This window comes from Rhinolophus ferrumequinum, chromosome 21 (genome assembly GCF_004115265.2).
Source record: "Rhinolophus ferrumequinum isolate MPI-CBG mRhiFer1 chromosome 21, mRhiFer1_v1.p, whole genome shotgun sequence".
NCBI lineage: Eukaryota > Metazoa > Chordata > Mammalia > Chiroptera > Rhinolophidae > Rhinolophus > Rhinolophus ferrumequinum.
Window position 1 is genome coordinate 7,956,465 of NC_046304.1, and position 24,014 is coordinate 7,980,478.

Sequence of the window (24,014 nt, forward strand, 5' to 3'; positions counted from 1 at the left end):
GAATTCTGAGACAACACCAAATGGCTCTCACCCCTGCATAATCCTCTCCTCTCTAAGTGTGGGTGAAAACTGTGAATAGGATGAAATATCACTCTGGTGACGGTGTTACGTTACATGGCAACAGGGTGATGATCCTGGGTGGGCCTGACTTATTCAGGGGGGCGTTTTCAGAGCAGAGTTTTCTCTGGTTTGTGGCAGAAGGAAAAGTCGGGGATTTGAAGCATGAGAAGGATTCAATGTGTCATCACTGGCTTGATGATGGAGGCAGCTACCTGGCCTTCCCACAGGGCAAGGGATGGGAGTGGCTTCCGGTCACAGTGGCCCCCAGCTGTCAGCCAACAAGGAAACGGAGACCTCAGTTCTACAGTCACAAGGAACTGGATTCTGCCAACAAGAATGAGCTCAGACATGGATTTCTTTCTCCCAGAGCCTCTAGATAAGAAGTCAGCCCAGCCCATCCCCGGTATCAGCCTTGTGATACTCTGAGTGGAGAACCGAGGGGCTGCTGGCCTACAAACTGTAAGCTAAAGGATAACTGTTACGTAAGCCACTAAGGTTGCGATAACTAGTTATACAGCAATAGAAAACTAATATGCTCTCTGAACGTATCGGAGTTTCCAAATTCTGTATCTGACTGGAAGATGTCATGAGGATGGTCCTACATAAAACTGAGGCCAGGGGCGGCCAGTTAGCTCAGTTGGTTAGAGCGTGTGCTCTTAACAACAAGGTTGCCAGTTCGATTCCCACATGGGCCAGTGAGCTGCACCCTCCACAACTAGATTGAAGACAACGACTTGACTTGGAGCTGATGGGTCCTGGGAAAAACACACTGTTACCCAGTAAAAAATTTAAAAAAAGAAAAAAGAAAAAAAAGCTGAGGCCAACAGATTTTCTGGAAATGACTTCCTACGTGGAAGCAATTCTTAATGACCTCAGTATGAAACCGTTTTACAGACATAGTGGTCCTGCTACTCCATTACTTAAAAACCTTGGAAATTTTCCTACTGCCTGAATAATGAATTCCAGATTCTTAAAATGGCAGCAGAGCACTTCACAGTCTGGTCCCAAACTCCATAGCTGACCTAATCTCTCTCCATACACCTTACTCGGCTACAGGCGATCCAACTGGTACCTATATACTCAACTGTCTTTGCTTCTTCAGAGGTCTTTGCCTCTTCTCCCTGGCTGGCAATCTCTCCACATTCAGGGCTGGGCTCAGGGCCACCTTCTCCACAAACCCTCCCTGGAAAACCCCAGTCCCAGTTCATATTACTTTGTTACAGTTCTTTATAACTCAAGCCAGGGACTACTTACATTCTGCTATGTCACTATTCATACCTGGTGTGTTCCTTGAAGAACCACCTTTTAATATTATGTAGTGTATCCCTCACCCTGGCCTGCCTGGGCATATCGTGCCCACAGATATGTCCTGCATATAGAAAAGACTCAAGAAATGTCTGTAAAGTTGAACTGAACTTGTGTTCAATTGCGTCTAAGAATTGCAATAAAAAATGGAGACATTACATGGGGGCATGGCACCGCCCTTTGTCAGGCTCCTGCTGTGGTTGCCATGGCATTGGAAGGGGTCAGAAACTTTTCTCAGGCATGTAAAAATCTATTGTGAAATTTAAATATGGTGAAGATTAATCAGTGTGGCAACACTGATGGAGAATCAACTCATACATTATGCTAACGTCTCCACTGACCAGAGGCAGTCAAGACCTCACTGCTCTGGGTCGTCCTGCCAATCTCAGCCCCAGATACAGGGAAATGCACAGCTCAGGGAACTCTACAATCAGCCAAGAGGGTCTGGGATATCAAGCAAGAAGGTTGTTCTTCCTTTTCTTAGAGAATGTCATAGATCCATAGTGGAGATTTAAGGAGTGAGTTCCCCCTTCCCAGGAGAACTCCCCTATCCAAATCCCCCGGCAACCAGCCTACCAAGTTCAGCCTCCTCCTGCACGTGCTGATTATAGATTATCCTCACTGCATCCAGGTCTGTGTTGAACATTTGGATGAGCCCCAGGTACTTGGCAGATGCATCCCGTGCTACCAGTGGTCTTTCCAGGAGGCTTCCTGCTATGTCTAGCAGCTGCAGAAGAGGCGGGAAAAAAAAGAGGAACAATTCAACATTTCTAAGGTGACATAAATCTCGTTTCTTGGCTTTTTCCCCATATGCCTAGCAAGGTTAGAAGGTCAAAAAATTGTTATTGTGCAACCGGATCACTAATTATTAACAGGTAGATATTCATAGTCTGCTCCCTCTCTCTTTTGCTTCTAAAGAAGTAAGATTCCCATCTGCTGAATTACCTATCAAGCCCTCATGGGACATAGAATCTGGATAAAGGGTAAAACAAAGAGAAAACTTAAAGATGCCAGAAAGCTTCAGCTGATGTACATTTTAAAAGACCATAAAAAGAACTAAAACAAAGAAGGAGGGTGAAGATAAAGAAGAAAAAAGGAAGCTAAGTGGGCTAGATGTTGGCGAGAATTTGGAAGGCTAAAATTTGAGAGTGAGATCAAGAAAAGAAATTGTGGAGAGAATTAATTCTTGAACTAATTTCTGGAATCAGTTCAAATGCTTGGAGAGAGAAATCCAAATAGTCTTCCTATAAGAGTTATGGAATGGCAGGTATTCATTAAAGGTCATATATATATATATATATATATATATATATATATATAATATCTGTATATTATATAGATTATATATATATATATATATATATATATATATACCATGTTTCCCCAAACATAAGACCTAACCAGAAAATAAGCCCTAGCATGATTTTTCAGGATGACATCTCCTCAACATAAGCCCTAATGCGTCTTTTGGAGCAAAAATTAATATAAGACCCGGTCTTATTGAACTCGGTGTATGTATTCAATGGCTAATGAAGCATGGCAAATTGGGTTACCCAATATTCTAGAATAGCATAGATTTCAGTCTATGTTTGGACATTTTCAGTGACTGGAAACTTAACAACTTCTCAAAGAAGTCCATTCCATCTTTAAATAGCTTTGACAGAAACCTCTTTCCTCTACTGAGCCCCAATCTGCCTCCTTGCAATTTCCACCGATTAGTTCTGGTTCTAACCTTTAAGGCTCTGCAGATTAAGTTTCTTCATAGTTTACAGAAGATCTATCATACTCTACTAAGTCTTCATGTCTCACAACTCAGAATTCTCAGCCATTTATCTACTCATCATCCTAAACATTCTCCATATCATCATACCATCTAATCTGGGCAATACAGGTCAAGGGCACATATCTTCTTATTCTAGTTGCTTGTACTTGAATCCTATAGCCAGCTACCTAGTAGGTGGTTTACTTCGCTTGAACCATCCTGACAGTAGTGGTTAAACAGCCATGGTATTACAGAACCATGGTTTCAGGATGGTCACCACAGTAGATTTCTTCACTCTTAATGGGTACCCTATTGATAAGGCTCAAAGGATACATTCCAGAAGAAACTCTTTTGAAAAGTATTGTTACGTCATGTTTTCAGAAAAGCATTAGGAACCAATGTGAGAAGCCCAATCCTACACACTCCTTTGTCTCTCTCTACTAGACTAATAAGAACAATTAATATCTGCAGGAACAAAACAGTTGCAAGAGTATCCCTGCCCTCCTCTGCTGAGGGTGGGGGAGAAGCGAGCACGGGGATGGCTCCCGCTCTCCTTGCACAAACCTTAAAGGCGTGCTTCAAATCAGCTGCGTCATCAAAGGCTTGAATAAAGACAGTGCCCAGTCTTCGGTCAAGATCTTCTACTCTCTGGTTAAATTCAGAGACATCATTTTCAAATTCCTGAAGAGACATTGCAAACACTTAGAAAAACATGATTTTCTGACAGCCAGTCCCACTATGTTTTTTACCACTAACCTTTGTACTTGCATCTGTTACACCAAAGATTTATTTTCATTTTCCAAAATTCACCCTGGCATGACTTAGTTTTTATTCGTGTAGACAGTTACTCTATTATCGCAGCATTTCCTTTTCCTAGACACTCTAGGTAAAATGGTAGAGTCAAATATTGAGGTTGGCACCCTTTAACGTCCCTCTTTGTGCCCCCTCTGCTGCCCTCTGAAGCCCATTTTCTATCATCCACAGTGCCACGAATGCCACCCCGAAAGCCACCTCCACAGCAGCAGCCCCGGTAAGGGGGTTACTCCATCATCTATTTTCCTTCCTCCTTCAAGTCAAAATCCTATTTTTTCAGTGTAACCAAAGGAATCTAACCATTAGGAGGAAAGCAAGTGAATTAAACTAATGCACACTATTGCTTCTAAGTACACTTTAATTGGTTAAGACAGCAGCTAGCCATTGTTCCTGAGGCTGCCAAACTTAGCAAATAAAAATACAGGACATGCATCTAAATTTAAACTTCAAACAATGAATTTATTTTTTAGTATATGTCCCAATTATTGCATTTCATCTGGAAATCGAAAGTGTGTTCCCCTCAGAATGTGGCAATTTTCAGAGAAACTTTGTTAATTCAAATCTCTAATTTGTGGAATTATTATTATTTGTCATTATTGCTTTACAATAGTAATATGTATTCTTATAAAAACACAAAGAAAAGTAGAAAACCATCGCGTAGTTCTTCCCAAACCCAACCACATTAACAAGACAGAATGTTGCCCTGTGCATAGGGTTTTGTTCTATCATACATTAGCAAATACCATGTTTCCCCGAAAATAAGACCCGGTCTTATATTAATTTTTGCTGCAAAAGACGCAGTAGGGCTTATGTTCAGGGGATGTCATCCTGAAAAATCATGCTGGGGCTTATTTTCCAGTTAGGTCTTATTTTCGGGGAAACACGGTACATGGAATATACTCTGCACTGTAGTCCACCTTCTTTTTATTTTCCTACTCTTGACTAATGGAATTTTTAGAAAGCAGTATCTCCCTGGGTTTGCTAAGATTTCTCTAGATATCTGAAAGTACTCAGAGCAGATTTCTGCTCTAATTTATTTCTCCTTTTCCCTCATGTACTCTTAAAATTCCTCCTCCAGTAATGAGCCATTCCCTATACAAGGAACTCCATTCCCGGTTTCTGTAGGACCCTTTTTCTTCTTTTTGTCTTCTGTGAGCTTGCACTCACAGGTCTCAGCTTTCCTGGGCTATAGGTACAACTTCACTAGCTATTAGGGAAATGCAAATCAAAACCACAATGTGATATCACCGCACACCTGTTAGAATGGTTATTATCAACAAGACAAGTAATAACAAGTGTCTGGAGAAGTTGTGGAGAAAAAGGAAACCTCATACATTGCTGGTGGGAATGTAAATAGGTACAGCCACTATGGAAAGCAGTATGAAGGTTTCTCAAAAAATTAAGAATAGAATTACCATATGGCCCAGCAATCCCTCTTCTGGGTATCTATCCCCAAAATTGGAAAACATTTATCCATAAAGATATGTGTATCCTGTGTTCATTGTAGCATTATTCACAGTGGCCAAGAGATAGAAATAACCAAACTGTCCTTCGACAGATGATTGAATAAAGAAGACGTGGTACAAATATACAATGGAATATTACTCGGCCATAAAAAAGATGAAATACTGCCATTTGCAACAACATGGATGGATCTTGAGATTTTCATGCTAAACAAAACGAGTCAGAAAAAGTCAAGAACCATATTTCATTCATATGTAGGATATAAAACTGAAAGCAACAAATGAACAAGACAAACAAAAACTCATAGACACAGACAACAGTTTAGTGGTTACCAGAGGGTAAGAGGGGAGGGAGGTAGTAAATGAGGGAAAAGGGGGTCAAATATATGGTGATGGAAGGAGAACTGATTCTGGGTGGGGAACACACAATGTGATATATAGATGATGTATTATAGAACTGTACACTTGAAACCTATATAATTTTACTAACCAATGTCACTCCAATAAATTTCATAAAATTTTTTTAAAAAGACGTCAGCTCTTGTCCCGATCATGGAAAATACATCTCTAGCTTTTCCTTCATCCTGAGTACTCTCTTGGAAACCAGACTCAGATCAGAAAAGCTAGGCTACTGCTTCACTTATCCACCCCACCTCCAAGCCACTAATAAAATTCTGTCCAAGTGTGTCTGGTCTTCATGTGGCAGTCTCTGCTCGAAGCTTAAAGCTTTGGAAGATGCAGGCTAGCCATAGCCTCCACCATCATCCCATATCCATCTCAGCATCTCTGAAATCCTGGGTATCATCAGGCTGGAGGAGTTAGCAGTTGGAAAGGAACCTCCCTGATCTTCCTCCTAACACAGAGAATAATTAGGAGTGGGTCTCCCTTCATAAAACCACTGGGACCACAGAGCCAAAGGAAACGCACAGGGAACGTGCAAGTAAATACACAGATTCTACGGTGAGAGGCATCTGAGAAAGAGACAAAACTTTCAAGTCAGCCGTTCCAAGCCCTACCGTGCTTTCGGGGTCCAGGCAGTCATAGGAAGACTCTGAGAAGACCTTGTACATCTCTTGAAATTCATCGTATATTTGCTGGACCTGCTGACTCAGGGCATTCCCTCTGATGCCACTAAACTCAAGCTTTTCCAGTTTGTGGAAATCCAAAGCTGTCTTCAGAAGATCCTACAGGGACAATTCACAAAAGAGCAAAATAATAATGATTATGATAACAACAGCGGAGAACACTCAAATTAGTACGGGGAGAGCTGGAAATCACACGAGGTGGTGGTTGCTTAGGAAAATGTGAAGCCTGGTTTCATGTTGTAACCTTATTATTAGATTAGGTTGGTATAAATAAATTTTGGTTAAACTCAATCATAAAGCAAAGTACAGATAAATAAAATTCACATAAACAAAAAAAAGACCAAATTTGTGCTTCAGCCTCTTTCTGTGTTCTTTAATAAATAATAAAGTATACAATAATAACAATATTATTTACATGATTGGTGGCTTTACTGCTAATTTTTTTAAAAAATCAATTTCAAATGGACCGTGTTATCTGGTTCTAGAATGGCAGCTATCTTAGGAGACACTGACAGGAAAGCAGATCCTCTAAATAGTCCTGAGGACAAGCCCAGGGGATGACACCGACATCCCGAGCAATTTCTGCCAAGAAAATAAATCTGTTGGGTGTTCTTGCCAGGCATGCGCGGTACCGTATAGCATGTGGCCAGCTGGGTGACAGTTGACAATTACTTGACATCTCTGTGTTGAGTTTCTTCATTGTAATTGAATAACAATAATGAGAGATAAATACATTGATGCAAGCTTAGGATTTAGACCAGTACCCAGCACACAGTAAATACCGAGTAAGTGGGTATTACTGTTGCTGTTGTTGGTATTACAGTGCCCCAGCTGTGCTCAGAAGTAAGTGACAGATAACACAACCCAGAGCCTTGGGGAGGAGCCCCTCCCAAGTCCACAGAAGCCGCTTCATATCCAGTAAAACATAAGCCTCCAGAACCCACCTAACATGACAGATGGTAGTATTTCTCTCTTGAACACTGGTCTGAAACCACAAAATCTCCAAACCGAGACATTCTTCCCGTTACAACTTCCAATCTGTGCACATACCTCTTCAGTGAGGGAGATAACAGTTAGTTACCTTTCTGTGACTTTGGCAAACATTTGGTGTGGATCCCTGGGAGAGGATCTTCTCCTCTGAGGAAGGTCAAAGGGCAAGAAGAAGGAACACTAAGTCATGATGCTAAAAACACAGCCGGTCCTGGTTCCATTCCAGGAAATTCCCACTGCCAGTGGCCACTGTTATGGGTTGACCCATCAGGCAGCAGAAGGCTGCCCGACCCCTTTGTCTTGCTGGAACACCAATTCCAGCAGCAGTGACAGAGGCATTGAGAAGTGGTGATAAGTGGCTGACCTTCTCCACGTTGCAGGAGGGCACCGACACAGCCTTGGACAACTATCTAACAACGCTTTTTTGCTCAGCTATGTTCAGGCATAGCTGTCAGCAAGTAGCTGAAGTAGGAGAGGAGAGAAGTGGAAAGAACCAACCAAGGAAAGACAGACAGACATACACCTGAAGCAGGGGGTCTTGACACCCATGGTGGGAAACGGGGCAGTCTTTATGTTAAAACACATTCAACTTTATACGCTGGGAAGAAAATAGAAATGAAGTAGACTTAAATGAAATTGACTTAAGCAGTACTTCAAACCATTCAACAAGTCCTTAGTTGTAATCCATGTTATAGGGGAAATGTATTTGTGCTGTGGAATGTCACCTGGGTACTCATTTTCATAATTCCGTGGATGTCAATTTCAATATTTAGGAAATACTCTCAAACCATTTTAAAAGACAGATGCATCTTGATATGTTTGATTACAACAGAAAACTAGATGATAATTTTGTTACACTATTTTATTTCTCAAGAATACTTGAAGCATGGTCTTGGGTGGTCACTGGTAGGTGTTTCATCTCCAATCTAACAGGTTAATCATAGGTAGTAGATAAATATTTATTTAATCATTCTATATTTGGGGAAACTCTGGTCACTGAAAACAATGGATATTTACATTGCTTTATTTAACAGAAACATGATGGACAACACATTTATTTGGGATTCAACTCAAGGTCCTAGACCTTTTCTTATTTCACTATTGTAAGTGTCCTCAACCTTCACTCTACCATTCCCCTGCACTCTCTCTCCCCTTGCCCTGCTTAAGCTTTCTTCAGAGCTCTTATCATGCTCTGGAATTATAATATACTACTTGGGATTATATTACTTGTTTATTTGTTGTCCACCTTTCTTAGTAGGTTGTCAATGCCCCTGAGGTACCACTGTATCTTCAGTCCGTGGAAGAGTCCTGGATGCTGAGAAATATTTGTTGAATGAATGAATATACACTTTGACCTTTGACTTAGCTACAGCACCTCCAGGAGAAGGTAACAGGGTGGTAGACAATCTAGGAACCAGGGACTCAGGAGCAACTGAGAAAATAAGGAAAATTAGACAAGAGAAGAGAATTACAAAGTAAGGCTAAACTGTGATTTTAAATGTTTGAGGGCCTTGGTTACGTGCAAGGCAGAACCTTGCACTTGGTCCTACTCTGAGGGCAGAACGAAGGCAAATGAGCCAATAGGACAGAGAGGCAGATTTAGCCTCAGCTTATAAGTTGAACTTATAAAATTTTTTATATTTGACCATCTGACCTACAAAAAATAACAATTTCACGTGGTTCCACTTAATAAACAAAACCATCTAATGCCTAGAAATGTCTAACTATAGAATGGGCTGCTAAGAGAGAGAGTGCGCTTTCCATCTCCAGATGGATTTTAGTAGAAGTTTGCCATCAGAGGTATTGTAGAGAAGATTCCGGAAACTGGTGGGAAATTGTTTTGCAACCGTAGAAACAGATTTATCATTATGACCGTGACTGTATTCTTGATTCTTAAAATATTTAAATGTAGCTCTTTTCATTGTTTATTTAGAAGTCTCAAAAAGCAGATAAAAGGCAATTTAAACCAATAAGAGATTTAAATGATATTTTTTACATATCCATTTTTATTCATCACAGTAGTAAAGATGTGAAATTCATTATGTCACATACAGGCTGAAAATGTCAACTTCAGGGGTAGGATACACAGCACCGTGGAAAGGGCCTCGCATAGGGCCAGAAACCCTGGCTCACACAACACTAGCCTGTCATTTACCAGCTATTTGGCTTAAAACAAGACACAACTTTTCTAAACGTCACTTCCCTACCCTGCAAATGGGTTCACTAACACCTGACTGGCTGTGGGGTTACCGAGTTACACGGAACGTGCCTTGGGGGCACTTGAATAAACAGTAGCCACTGTAATTACTTCTGATCACTCTGATGTGATTAGATCAGGTTGGTGGATAAGAGATGTGTAACGGCTAATAAACAAGTGCTCCTTTCCAGGTACCACAAAGAGCATGGCGTTCCAGGCAGCTGACTGGACCAACTTGGTGCTATTCCTATGAAAAACCGTGCAATTTTTCATGGGGTGGGGAGAGAGTCTTCCATTTGTGCTATGGCCCCTGCGTTGGAGAATCAAACTTGGGGATAATGGCAAGCCCCACAAACACAAGCCCATTCTCGAAGGTGAGGTCATGCAGCCCATCTTAAAAGAAACGTCTTCAGAATTCATTAAGGGAGAGCACAAAGCAGACATTCACAGATGAAAATCTCAAAAGGTCATTGGGAAAAAGACTGTTTTCTTTACCTTACAAGAGCGACTGACCTTATGCAGCTAATGGTTTCCTGTGTGACCACATACTTAGGCAAGGCTGAAAGGGAAGCCTGCCCAATTAGGCCCGAATGAAAAGAGGCAGCGGAGTGACTGGAGGTGGCAGAAAGAGCAGGAAAACGCGGTGTATATTAGGTCAGCTTATTACCTATCTCCTTACTAATCACCTCGCATAAAGCCTCAGCAGGAAATCATTTTGCCTCCAAGTGAATCACAGCTTTACAGAAATTTTATAATGAAAGAAATGAGCACTCTCTCCAAGCTGCTTACGTACTGCATTGTTTGGAGGGAAGCGGCTGTAGGCAGAAACATAAATAGGGATCTGCAGCATCCACAATATTATGGCACAAAAATGAACTCTGCGTGTGGGGTGCATGTGTGTGCACGGTGCGGGGTATGGAGATGTGGGGGTGTGTGTATAGTATGTGTGTGGTGTGTACACGTGTGTGACGTACGTGTCTGTGCAGTATGTGTGATCTGTATAATGTGAGTGCTGTGTGTTGTATGTGTGGTGTGTGTGTGTGATGTGTGCATGGCATTGTGAGCATATGTGTGTCTATATGTGGTGTGCGTGGTGTGTAGTAAGTGTAGTGCATGTGTGGTGTGCAGTGTGTGTGGTATGTGTATCTGTGCAGTGTGTGTATACAGTGTGTCTGTGCGGTGCGTGTACTGTGTGTGGATAGTGTGTATGGGTGGGGGTGTTGTGTGAGCTGGCAGGGTTAGGGAAAGAATGGAGACACAGAGGCAAGACTCTTTGCCCCTTTGATTTTTGACTGTTCATTCAAACTGCAAAGATTTTATATACTTTTGGGATTTCCTTAGTAAGTTGTGAAGTCAAATACGTCCCTTTCATAGAATGTGAATTACAGTTTTATCCAAATGACTTATGTAGAAAAGAAGACCTAGAAATCATGTGGTAAAAACAGTGAGTGAAGACAGAAGAGAGTGTGTAAGGGCAGAATAAAACCACAGAAGCAGTTCAGGACCCTCAAACTGGACGCAGGGCAGGAAGCAGACTTGCAGAACCCCCTGGGAGACAGCCAAGTTTGCTGGAAAGATGCTACTGGCAATCACAGGCTCCCGGGTACGAATCCCAGATAAACGGCCTTGAGCCGTGTGACAGTGGGCAAGTGTATGATGTGCCATGTGTAACTGTGCCCATTTGTTACAGTAAGGGTACTGACTCCTAGCTCTTAAGACGACTATAAGGAAGCAGGCCTGGTATGAGATGGGCTCTTGAAAGATGTTAGTTCCTTGTTTTTCTACTCTTCTTCCTTTCTCTGCTCAAGGGTTAGCTCTGAGAGGTTAGCTGTATCGCGTTTTGAGGAGGAGGTGGGTGGTGCTATCCTGAGAATGCAATAACGCCACATGCTGCAGACCTGCTGAAAATTTCTCAGCAATATGCCCCAGCCCGGCTTCCGCCTTCATCTCAACAGGCACCCAGAGGGGAACAGTTGATCTGCACAACAAAACTTTCTTGTGCATAAACAGAAAAGAAAAAAGCAACACAAATAAGGGGGGGGAAGGATTTGAGAGAACCATGGAGATTAAAAAACAGCCCTTCACAGCATAACCCTGGACGTGAGCATGTACAGGGTAAACGCACTGATGTCATTTTATTAACTTGGCTTTGTGCATCTATTAATTGCAGCTGCACACATCTCGGCGGCCACAAGATGAATAAGGCTAGGTTCATGCTAATTCTTGCTGGAGAGAAGCAGATTAATCCCCTTTCAAAAAGGCATCGATCACAGAGATACACAGAATGTTAACTAAAGGGCTACATGAAATCTGCTTGGAGAAGATCAATAAGCCCGCGTCCCGCTGCACTGAGCTGAATAGGAAGAGGTGGGGCAGCCAGAGGCCAAGGAGATGAGGCTGAGCAAAGGACTGGGGGATGAAAAATGAAAGAGGGGAGGAAATAATAGGACAGGGGAGAAGCAGCCATGGGAAAAAGGAAAATCATGGAAATTCAGGGTGAACAAAGAGCCAAGGGAAATGGAAAAAAAGAAAAAAGCTTGGAAAACAGAGAAGGGGAAAGGAGACAAGTAGAAAGAAGAAGAGGAAAAAGGAGGGAAAGCAGTAGAGAAAAGAAATGGTGGCATTGGGCCCAGGAACAAGGAAGTAAACCAGAGCAAAGGACGGAAAATGTAAGATTGGAAGTAGCAGGAAAATGGAGAGCTAGTGACATTCAAGTCATCCTCTAATTAAACTGGGGCAACTGCTTTTCATGCGTCTGTGCCTTTGATTCAGAAAGAAAAAGCAGCCTGAGAGCCGACTATTGTGAGGGTAATGACTCTGGGGCGATGTGGCCAGGGCTGCATATATTTACTGAATATACCCCGCAGATTAGGCGCCCTAATGTTAGAATACCTGTCTATATGCAAAGTCACATCATTAGCATGTGTGCATAAGGCCTGAAGCCCCAGCCCTACTGTCATCTCTGAGCTGGGCTCTGCAGGGCTGGAGAGCCTGCAAGGTGGTAACGGTGGTGATTCCACCCTGGTGAGCCAGGCCTGGGGCAGTTGGAGCTGGAGGTCTGTCACCTCGGCTAAACAACAGTGGAGGGGTCCATGCGGAAGATGAGAGGAATAGAGTAAAGCAGGAGGGGAGAAGAGGCTGAGCATCAAGAGCTGTGATGCAAACAGCTGCAGAAAAAGCGGGCATTTAGGATAAAGCCAGGTATCAATGATTTATACTCTCCATGATCCCGATGAAGAACTTAAGGTGTGCCTTCCACAAGGGCTAGCTTCTGGCTTTCTCGCTTACACATTTTTGGTCTCTGTACCCTTCCTCATCTTTTTTCCCTGGTGAATGTGTTTCCTCTTGTGCCTCCCACTTTCTCAGAGCCCCACTGGGTTAGGGAATTCCTCTTTCTTGCTCCCAATAACACACCAATTTTGCTAGTATCGTGGCATTCAATACACTTCACTGGAGTTCCCTGATTTTGTCTTTCCATCCCTGGATCTCCTCCATTAGTCTGTCTACCTTTTCCTGCGCTGTGGCTACTGGTCCACAGGCTTCTTACAGGTAAAACCATATTTCAGTCATCATTATATCCCCAGCGCCTAGCTCAGGGCCTGTTGAATGGTGGTGATGGATCAAAGTTTTTGACCTGAAATGAACAGATTCAATCTCATACTCGTATTCTCAGAATCCCACAGTTTGCACCACTCATTACAGCCTCTTCCCAACACAATCGCTCTCACCATCCCAAGTCTCTGCTGATCATAGCTAGAAACATGATTTTAATTCCTTCTAGGTCTCCTTGGCTATTGTCCGAATCTTGAATTTGACCCTGAATTTCTTAAATAAGTTTTAGAATACGTATATACTTCATTTTATTGTGCCCACTGCCTGCACCCAAAGTTCAATCCACGAATACAGAGCAGTAAAGTGTTAAAAGACCTGTTAACTATATTAAATTCTGAGGGTGAAAGCAACCAAAAGAAAAAGCTTCATGTCTTCTCACCGTGGTCCTTAAACTAATATTCACATTAACTCTTTAATAACTGGGGGGAAGAGCAAAAGTCACATTTCTTTTCCACAGAGATTCAGCTAGTCTTGTAGTTTTTGGAGCCACTTTCAAGGTGGGAAAGTGAAGAAGCACAAGTTCAAAAAAGTGGCTTCGTGGGAATGGCCAGCTGCGTCCGGCTCACTTGCACTTTGTACATCGGACTTTCTAGCAAGAATTTATTTGAAACAAAGTTTCACGATTATGGGCAATTTGACAATCAATTAATTTGAATTAGTTGACTGATTCCTTGGGCTTTCTTCCTACATTATTCTATGATTACAATTTCCTAAACTTCTCATAGGTCCTCCACTGGGTGACGATCAAGCCATATGATCAATACAAATACTTATTGAATCTTTTTATGTGTTCTTTCGACCAAAGGAAAGTTGACCACCATATTGCAGTGATCATTTTCCTACTTGGCTTGTGGATCCCTAGATTGCTTACTCCCCTCGGGAGCTGGGAGCCTGAGGTGAAGGAGCACACTCACCTCCACCATGTGCAGTCGTCCCAGGAAGCCATCCAATCGCACGAAGACCAAAGAAGACTGGAAATCCCACTCCCTGACTTCCTCGTTCTCTTTGAAGTATGTGTGGAGATTCTCCCTTCGGTCCTGAAACACCTGCTTGAAGAAGTTCAAGGTGTCCACGACCACTTGCAGTTTTGTCTGACTTTCTTCCACCTCACTTTTCAGGAGGTCTGTTGGGCTGAGACAATCAGAGGCCTGGAATACAAAGCCATTACTGTCACTAAGCCTGGTTGAAAATACAGAACATCCCACAACTTTACCAAAACTAACTCTAACCTGCATAATTACCAAGTAATATTTTTCAGAAGCATGATATAGGAAACATCTGACATTCTCCTTAGCTCCACAGGTGGACTGGGACTTGGGGTCAAGCCCAGTAGTCAGTGTTTGGCTCAGGGGTGGGCGAGCGACCACTCAGAGACAAGGAAACACCGCAACTCTTTTGTTGGGCCAACTGGGGATGTGGCAAGTGTTCTTTCCCACCTGTTCTTTTGGGGACTTACTGACTTTCTATGGTAAAATAATTTAACTGCAAAAATCACTGGAACCACAATTATTTACCTGTCTCCAAGAGACTTGAACCTGGAAAGCTGTGAAGCTGAAGCTATTAGACAGCCATCTTTACCATCACAGGGATGGGCAGAAATAACGGAATCCTGATGACTTATCTAAGGCTTTATGGTAAGCCAGGGTTGAAGCCAGTCTTTCCTTGGACCACCAAGGTACATGAGCCAATAAATTACCTTTCTGTCGATGCTAGTTTGGGTTGGGTTTTCTTATACTTTGAACCAAAAGAGTCCTGGCGGACAAACATGGAGTGACGGAAGAGCCCTGGTCTAGGCATCAAACAACCTGGCTTCCAATCCTGGGTTGGGCGACCTTGGGCGACTTAGTTAACCTCCCCGAGCCTTAGTCCACATCTTTAAATAATAATAACTAAATAAGGCTGTCCCTGCCCACCTACAGGGCTCAACTAAAAATAGCCACGATCATGAATGTCACAGCAATTTGGAGCCTGCAGTGTGCTCCATCTATGTTAGTTATGATCAGTTACTCTTTAAACTTGTTCATTGTTTTCTTAGGGTCATAGCTCCTTAGAGGAAAAAGAAACCATTTGCAGGGGAGGGGGGAAGGTCACCCCAACGTCCTTAAGGCTTCCAGTTCTGTTTGCAGACACACTCCTCAAGGTGTATGCTGCCCTGGTTTGTGCTACACGAGTCTCTAAGAAGAAGGAGCATACAGTGTGTGATCCAAGAAGCTGCCTCTCTGTAGCTCACAGGGCACCCTGGAAGCCTTGCCACGCGTGATGACATCAGAGCCTCACAGTCAGCCCGCTACCCTCAGACATGGTCCTCTTCTTTTCACAACTGCCCAAACGGGGAAAGTGAGACACAGAGCAGATAAGTGACTTGCCCGGGTATACACAGCTAACAAGAAGGGACGCAGGATTTGGCACAGGGACATCTGACTCCAGAGGCAGCATTCTTAACGGCTAAGTTTCATGGCTGACTTAATACCAGTCTGTGGGCACAGATCATTAAAGAGGTTGAAATTCACCACACCCACACTTCATGAGACCCTGAGTTTTGGGCAGAAGGAAAAGGAAGACCTTCAGTGTATTCCAACACTACTGAAAATGTCTTCGTGTGTTATGGCCTTGTGATTAAAATAAATCAACTGGGAGAAGACTTTGGACCGTAATCATTTCCCTGCCCTGAATAAAATGTACATTTTACTCTTCCCTGTGACTCGATGCCAACCAGCCCCCAAGGGGAGGTCACTGGGGATCCTGGGGCGGCCAACCTGCTTGATGAGAAGGTTGCAGATCTCCTGGAGCAGCACAGTGAGCCTCCCTGGGGAGCGGTAAGACTTGCATGTGGCCCAAATCAGACAGACTACGTGGAGCAGAGGTCGCAGCTGTGGCTTCACCTCCGCAAACTCCAGGCCCTCTAGGGATTCCAGCTGGCGGCAGAGTGGCATCAGGTGCATGTGGACGTCCTGCGCCTCCCTCAGAGCTGGAAGGAATTGAAGACATTCACCCTTCCCTGCTTGGGGCTCATACCCACCGAGTGAAGCCCTGGTACCTGCAAAGCGATGGCTACCATTTCTCCCTAAACTGAGAGAGCAGAGAGAAGGCTGGTCCCCATAAACTTTCTAGCTCTTATGAGGAAATACTGAAACGTGCAGAGCCCTGGACAGCCAGGATAATGGTCCGAGGGGCCTCTCTTATAACATCCCTGTATCTGGACTTCGTCCTGGTCCTCTCAGCCCCAGTCTGGTGCTGTGTGTGTGCAAAATACTCAGTAATTATTTGCTGATTCCTTTGCTGCTGATATCTGAGGCAACATAAAATAAATGACAGAGGACAGATTTTAGAAAGATCTGTCTTCAAATACCAACCCTGACACTTACCACTTGTATGACCTTAGGTACACTTAAGCTCTCTGAATCTCAAAAATAAGCTGGACAGTAACTAACTTCATTAAAGAGTTCTTGGAAAAGTCTGAAGGTAGGACAAACAGAATCTTCATATACAGCTAGCACAGTGCTGGACCAAAGCAGGTGTTCCATAAATGGTAACGTCTCTGATAAATATTTGCTAATAAAGAATCTCATTGAGGCTTTATGTAGGAGAAGTCACAGGGAACAGAGAAATAGTACAGAATGATGATGGTAAGTTCTGCTGGTTTTCAAAGCCAAGAAAATCTCCTACCATTTCCTTTGAGCACAGCCAAAGACAAAAGGTGGCTTTCAACAATCATCTTGTGGTGACTGAGAGGGGAACGTAGGAAAAAAACCCAGTAGCATCGGGTACTAATTTTGCATTGCAACTTTGAGGGGATGTAAAAGCCCACTGAATAAACTGCATCGCAAGGAGTGTTTACCAAGGCAGGTTCTTTCCCAGGCAGATCAGCAGGCACTGGTATATGAGAACAGATGGCCTTAGGTTATGTTACGTTATGCTCTGCATTCATCCTAAAGGAAGCTTGAAATATACACTATAGAGTAAACAGTTCCAATATGCCAGGCGTTGTTTTACTCAGTAGACTTATACCATCTCATAGAAAATTTTGTGAGGTTTTTTGTTACTCCCCTTTGTAAGTGAAGAAATTAAGACCTAAGCAACTTGCTCAGGTCTTCCTGTGAATCGACCAGCCTTGCCTAGCTGAGCAAAAGCAAGATTACCCCACGTTTATTAAGTTGAACCCTTGGCTTGATGGTTGTGAGGCTCACTACACACAGGAGTTTGTGATGTGTACGTTTGTACTGTGTATCCCAAGTGGAGTTCTGGAAAGCAGTATGTGAATTGATTTTTGAAAGTCAAATGTCACAGTAAATTGATTACAGCAGTGGTTCTTAAATGTGGAAGCTGGGAGTATCAGACTGCTGTGTAGGGGTTCGGGGTATCAGAATTCACCCGCCATTCTAGTGAGCATATGCTCTAGCTTTCACAGGGCCGTGAGAAAGTCTAAGACCATCAGGCCAGAGGAACCTTCTCTTTGTATCTTTTTTTAAAAAAGCAAAACCTCCTTTACTCATACAAATAGGCACTCTACTGATGTTAACAACACAATTATTTGAGGGTTGTTTCATCCTGGCCAGGGTACAATCATCTTGGCTCACAAGGCAAATGAAGAGAGATGAACAGTTAGGCTCACACCTTTTAAATACTGTAAATATAAATGGCCAGTTACACAACGATGTCCAGTGGTTTGCTGATAAATCTTTAATCACAGGCTCTTCTGGGACAAAAGCCTTTATTCGTAGTATTTGCCAATTTCTGTGGTGTAAATACGTATTATTAATAGTCACGTGGTGCCTGATTTCAAGCTACCACCTGGACTTCACTGGCTGCTGGGGAGGAGGAGTTGAAAAGATTTGTGTACAGTGGGCTCTCAGGAGAAACTGCAAGCCAATCCAAGTCAGCTCCAGAGCCCCACTGGACTTCTTTCTCTTCCACAAATATACATCTACAAAAAGCCTGAAGGAGCTACCGGGCTGTACTATGCCAATACTGCCCACTAGTGGCCAGAGATGAGACCTCCCTAATTAGTCTTTATTGCCCTGGTTTTTTACCCCCGGAGTACTGTTGCTTCCTGTTTTCCAAGTTTCTTCATTGCCCCAGTCAATTCCACTTCAGATGATCTTGTTCCCACACCGTTATCCTACAGTCTTTTAACCTCCTTATTTTTCACGCTTTTTCACTTCACACCCAGGAATTCAGGAATATTTCTTTTCCTCTCCCACTTGTCAGTCCATCAGTGAACCAATGAAAAATGCTGATCATATAAGAACCCTGACTGATAAAAATAATGCAGATAGTGTATATATGTAGGATAAAGAAAGATAAGTTCCCTGAAATTAAATGAGACATGAGAAAATTAGTTGCCAGCCTCTAAAGTATTTTTATTCCTTGAAGATCCCACCAAAGTTTCTGACCAAGTCTCTACCTAACTCCTCTAATAAAAATTTCTTTTTTTTCATCATCGGAATTGAGTTATGTATTTCAAGGATTTCTATTTTTACAATATTGGTTATCTGGTACTATTATAATTCCGTGTTTCCCCGAAAATAAGATCTAGCCGGACAATCAGATCTAATGAGTCTTTTGGAGCAAAAATTAATATAAGACCGGGTATTATATTATACTATATTATATAAGACCGGGTCTTATAGCAAAATAAGACCAGGTACTTTATATTATATTATATTATATTATATTATATTATATTATATTATACTGGGTCTTATAGCAAAATAAGACTGGGTCTTATATTAATTTTTGCTCCAAAAGACTCATTAGAGCTGATTGTCCGGCTAGGTCTTATTTTCGGGTAAACACAGTTGCATTGCGTTTTCTAATTTTTTTTCATTGCCATCATATACTGCAAAGAACTTTTTGAAGCTGGCGTGAGGAACCAAATCTTTCATAACAAGTAATCAATGTGAATGATTATAGGCTATTAATGTATTGTGAAAAAATATATTTGGGGCTCTAAATAACCAACTCATAAATACACTTTTCCTACATGTTGTTTTATGTCAGAGCCCCACATTACAGTCATTTGCATACCTCTTTTATAATATTCGTCATGCCTGCATACAACCATAGTATTACTTAATATTTTTCTCTGAATTGCCTCCCATTTCAACCTAAATAAAATCATATAAAATGAAAACTTCAAAACACTACATAAATGGAAAACTGGTATCACTTGCCAAAAACAATTACGCTTTAACATATTTTTAAGTACACCTCTCCATACGTCTCCCACACCAATAGTGATACATGTACCCCTTTTTGGGGACACCTGTACCATTTTAATTGAACTATACATTGGGAACAACAGTTGATTCCTCGAGGACACAAAACCGCTCAATGAAGCAATAAACTGGGGCCTCAAGAGAGACCTTGTTCCAAGCCAGCTTTATGTGCTGGCAGAGCAGACGTTGTGATAAGATTTTAGGGGCCAGAAAGTCCTCAAAGACTAGCTACTTATGCCAGGTCTAAGTTCAAGCGGTGAAGTTTCTGACATGTCCTGCTATACAGCACATGTCAGAAACTTCACCGCTTGAACTTTTATCCTTGTAGCTGTGTGGTTTTCAAAACCCCACACCAAGAGGGGGAAGAAGGTGAGATAAGGGATCCACCCAGGGGCTATGGACATAGGACGCTCCCTCTTTAACAGAACAAATATATCTTGATTAGTTTTATACTTTGGAACTTACACAGATTGTATTTAAAGAAAGAGTTCTGATACAGAAAAAATATTAGAAAATCACTTCCTGGATTAAGCGTAAATCACATGAAATTACCCTAATTTCCTATACCCTAAATACGCTAAAAGCACATTCTGACCTTCAACACTGAAGAGCTAGGAGGAGGTCTGAAAGAGAGAGGAAAGAAGCAAAGTGCACCGGCAAGGGGAGAGGGAGTCCTGAAAAAATTTACCTACTTCTAATTATAGATTTTGCTAGCTTTGCAATTTTGACAAGGGCCAATCTTGTCTGGTGCTCAGATGGCCAGGGAATTGCTATCCTATCTGACAGTAGGAATGGAAAAAGCAGAATGGAGCTAGAAATGGAACAGAGATGTCTCAAGGAGCCGGGGCAAAGGGACCTGCATTGCAGAAGTGAGCAGTAACAACATGCGTTTGTGCAGTGTGGTATAGTCAGTAAAATACACCCACCTACATTATATTACAACAGCCTAGGGAAGCAGGCAGGAAGTTACATTCTATAACCATGGTACATGCTAAAGCTCAGAGAGGTTAGGTAACTTTCCCTGGGTCACAAAGCGGTGGAAATGCAAGCAGAACACAGCGGAGCTGCTCTCCTACTTCTAGATTCGGTATTCTTGCCACCATGCCAGATTGTGTCACGCTGGAAGGTTCTAAGAACTTGAAGCTGCTGAAATCAGGGAGAGAAGATAATTCCACACTAAATGAAAAATTCAGGTCAAACGTATTTATGAAAATACATAATACCTGTTCCTCACCTGCTACAACATCCCTGCACATGGCTTGGAAAGCTGGGAAGTAGCTGCTCTGAAGCTTCTCCAGGAGTCCTGCCATGCTCCTCACCTGTATCGACCTCAGCTGGTTATAAATGTATTCCAGATCCTCAGACCTGCAGCACCATGGAGAAGGGTGAATCCAGGTGACCATCAGGAAACTCGGTCACAGTGTGATGACCCACCCTCAGATGGACAGAGAGGAGCCCTGCCTCAGGGTGCTTCCACAGAGGCTGGCTCCAGCCCAAATAGCCAGGGCATCTGTCCCCAGAACAGGGAGGGCAAAAGCCTCTGTAGGGAACGTGGTTCAAAGGGGCAGCTCCAGGAGGTAACAGCAGGGAAAAACTGCTGTGACCATCTGGTGGCTCAAAAGCTTGGCAGCTGGAGGTCATTAGCTCTTGTAGTAAGGTTTGGGGTGGGGTGAGAGAGGTGTTAGAGTGAGGCTGCTGGAGAAGGGCCCTACAGAATCAGTGGAATGGCCAGAAACCAGGCAAGAGGAGGGATATCTCAGTATGGCGGCACAAACAGGACTGGAGGCAGGCTTGCTCATGTGACACGGACAGTCTTCACTCAATGCAAGGACAGGGACATCTGCCTCAAACATCTGTCTATCCCCTCTTGAGTAAAAGATTGATGTGCACAATGATAAATACGAACAAGGAAATGGGGAGGTGGAGGGGGAATCAGTGGGCGCCATAGTTCGGTCTTTCTAGAACTCTGTGGGGCTGGGACACAGGGGTTAATGGGCTTTCTAGCCCTGCTAATGACGAGGTGGAAACTAAGACAGGCTATTCTGCATCCAGCTGTCCAAACCCCTCTTTTTCTACAGATCCTTACAAAAAGTGTGTGCAAACAGCCTTGCCTGTCCAAGGAGAAGGGAGTAGACAAGTAGGAAAAAAACCTTTAAGAGTTCATTAATTTTACATGTAGGTAAAAGAGCTTTTGAAGACACGTCAGAAGATACACCAGCTATAGTCTAAGAAAGGAGGGGCAACTGTTGATTCCTAGGGAAACTGTACACGTCCCAGAGTATAGAAAACTGCACTGACCCAAAAGACACTGAGCTGTCTGCTCCAGGGGGCATGAGAAACACCTGGTGGGGGCTCCCCCAGGCCACTACCCTCTGTAAGCCACCTACCTACGCCTCAGGGTTTGCACATGTGCCTACCTGCTCTTCCAGAACTCCAACTCCAACGTAGGGGTGGGATTCTTCCCTGGCAGCAGTGGCTGGGAAGACTCTCTCTTGAGTACCCCCTGTATTTGGTGGCTCCACTGGATTACTGCAGACTCAACGGCATAAATGAATGACTTATCTGCAGAATCCAAGCTGTGAAAGGCACAAAAAACAAATACACACAAAAATCCCTGAAACATTGGAAATAATTCTGGGTATCCCCCAAAACAGCATCCCAAGTTTTTAAAAAAACTAGGTGGGAAATTCCATCTAGTCCAGGCATTCTTAACTTTCGTTGGAGAATAGGTTGATGAACAGTCAATGAAAAGTACGATATCCTCTCCCCAGACAAGGTTAACGATGGTTGCCATGAGGCAAACCTTTAGCCACTATTAACTTGGCTTTGTCCTCACTTCTTCAGTGAAGAATGGAATTCCCAAGCATTCTACCTCAAATGCCTTTTCAATAAGCAAACAAACAAACAAACAACAACAACAACAAAAAAAAAACAGGAATATTTTGGAAGAAGTTAAAAACCAAAAATACATTCTGGTTTCCCTTTTTATTAAGTCTTAATTGAAAACCGTTCATGCCAAGAACTCAAAATACAAATAAGAAAGAGAATCTATGGTTCACATTTTCAGGTCAGAAAACCACCTTCACTTAATTTCGTCAAATTAATATTTGCTGAGCAATGATATGGCACAAGTCATGACAGAAGGTATTAAAGGGAGAAGATACTCACCATCCTGAAATATGATCCAGTCTTTTGGGAAATTATCAAATTTGAACAAGGGGAGACAAACTCAGCAATGATTATGTACACATAAACTGAATGTTATGTTAAAATATAAAAGGAACAGGAAAAGGGTAATTTGAATTTATTTATTTTGAAAATTGAATCTTTTATGAAACCACAGTAAGTTTTCCAGTCAAATTATATATGCAGCAAATTACTTCCAATAGCAAAAATTCATTATAAAGTGCATTGCCATCACATGAATTACTTATTCTTCAGATCAAATCATGGGCCCTGAATACACAACAATGACAGTAAAACACTCAGAAACTCTTGTCATTTGGGCAGACTGAGCTCATGTAGGAAGGCAGCCTGTTGCCACAAACACGTAGAAATGCTGGGTAGTCTCAGGCACTTTGTGGCCAGCTGGCATTTGGGAATTTGCCCATCTTGTTTGATGGAGGTCATCCAACTTGGTAGTCACCCACTGCAGCGTTCGTTATGATCTCCTTCCCCCAAGTTATCCTTGAAGGTGAATGTCTAGTATATGCTGGACATCAGCCGGCTTTGCATTTTGACTCTTTTGGCCAATCTCAAGTCTCTCTGGCTTTGTCATAATAGCTACCATTTATTAAGCTCTATTATATGTTTGGCACTGTCCTAAGAGCTTGATGGATGCCATCTCATAAGAACTCTGAGTATGAGATTGGTTCTAAGGTCATCTCCATTTAACAAATAAGGAAACTGAGGCTGGGAGAGATCATATGACTGCTTGCAAGTCACCTGGCCAATGAGTGGCAGAGCCTGGATTAAAAGCCAGGATCCAGGGCTTTGCACTAAGTTCTATGTAATCAATGCCGTTTTATGTCAGATACTCAAGGAAATGACAGAGACAGTGGATTTGTCATGGTCCTCCATCCATCCATGTTGCTGTTGAACCAACAAAACATTTTAATATTAGGATCGAAACATTAAGAAGATGGTTTTCTTATTATTACCAACCAAGGTTTACAATGAAATTGTCATGGGCATTTTTACTTTGGTGATTCAGCAGATGAATTTCTGTGTTTAGGGAATTCCCTCCACTTTCAGCATCTTGTTAGGAGCCACCTGCGCCCTGAGTAGAATATAATAAAATATATCATTTAGATACATGGCCTAGCTTGAAAGAAAAAGAACAAATCCTCCTGGGACAGAAACAAAGATAGCTGGTAGCGGGAATAGTAAGTAGAAGTTGATGGTGGATATCACTCCTGAAAGGACGAGGCTGGGGTTTTAGTACCTATTGGGGCACAGGAGGAAAGGACTTTAAGCTCCAACGAAGCCAGATTTGTTTCTGTTTGGAAA

At 42.6% G+C, this 24,014-nt stretch overlaps 1 protein-coding gene across 1 annotated transcript in view; it reads right to left on the reverse strand.

Moving 5' to 3' along the window:
• Window positions 1–24,014, reverse strand: part of DNAH9 (dynein axonemal heavy chain 9) — a 311,767-nt gene that overhangs the window by 281,301 nt on the left and 6,452 nt on the right. Inside the window, exons 3-9 of the mRNA XM_033089991.1 lie at window positions 21,923–22,081; window positions 20,740–20,870; window positions 16,044–16,255; window positions 14,202–14,435; window positions 6,420–6,587; window positions 3,692–3,808; window positions 1,942–2,092 (exon numbers count right to left, since the gene is read on the reverse strand). Coding sequence (XP_032945882.1) covers window positions 1,942–2,092; window positions 3,692–3,808; window positions 6,420–6,587; window positions 14,202–14,435; window positions 16,044–16,255; window positions 20,740–20,870; window positions 21,923–22,081 — 1,172 coding nt within the window. The remainder of the gene's footprint in view (window positions 1–1,941; window positions 2,093–3,691; window positions 3,809–6,419; window positions 6,588–14,201; window positions 14,436–16,043; window positions 16,256–20,739; window positions 20,871–21,922; window positions 22,082–24,014) is intronic.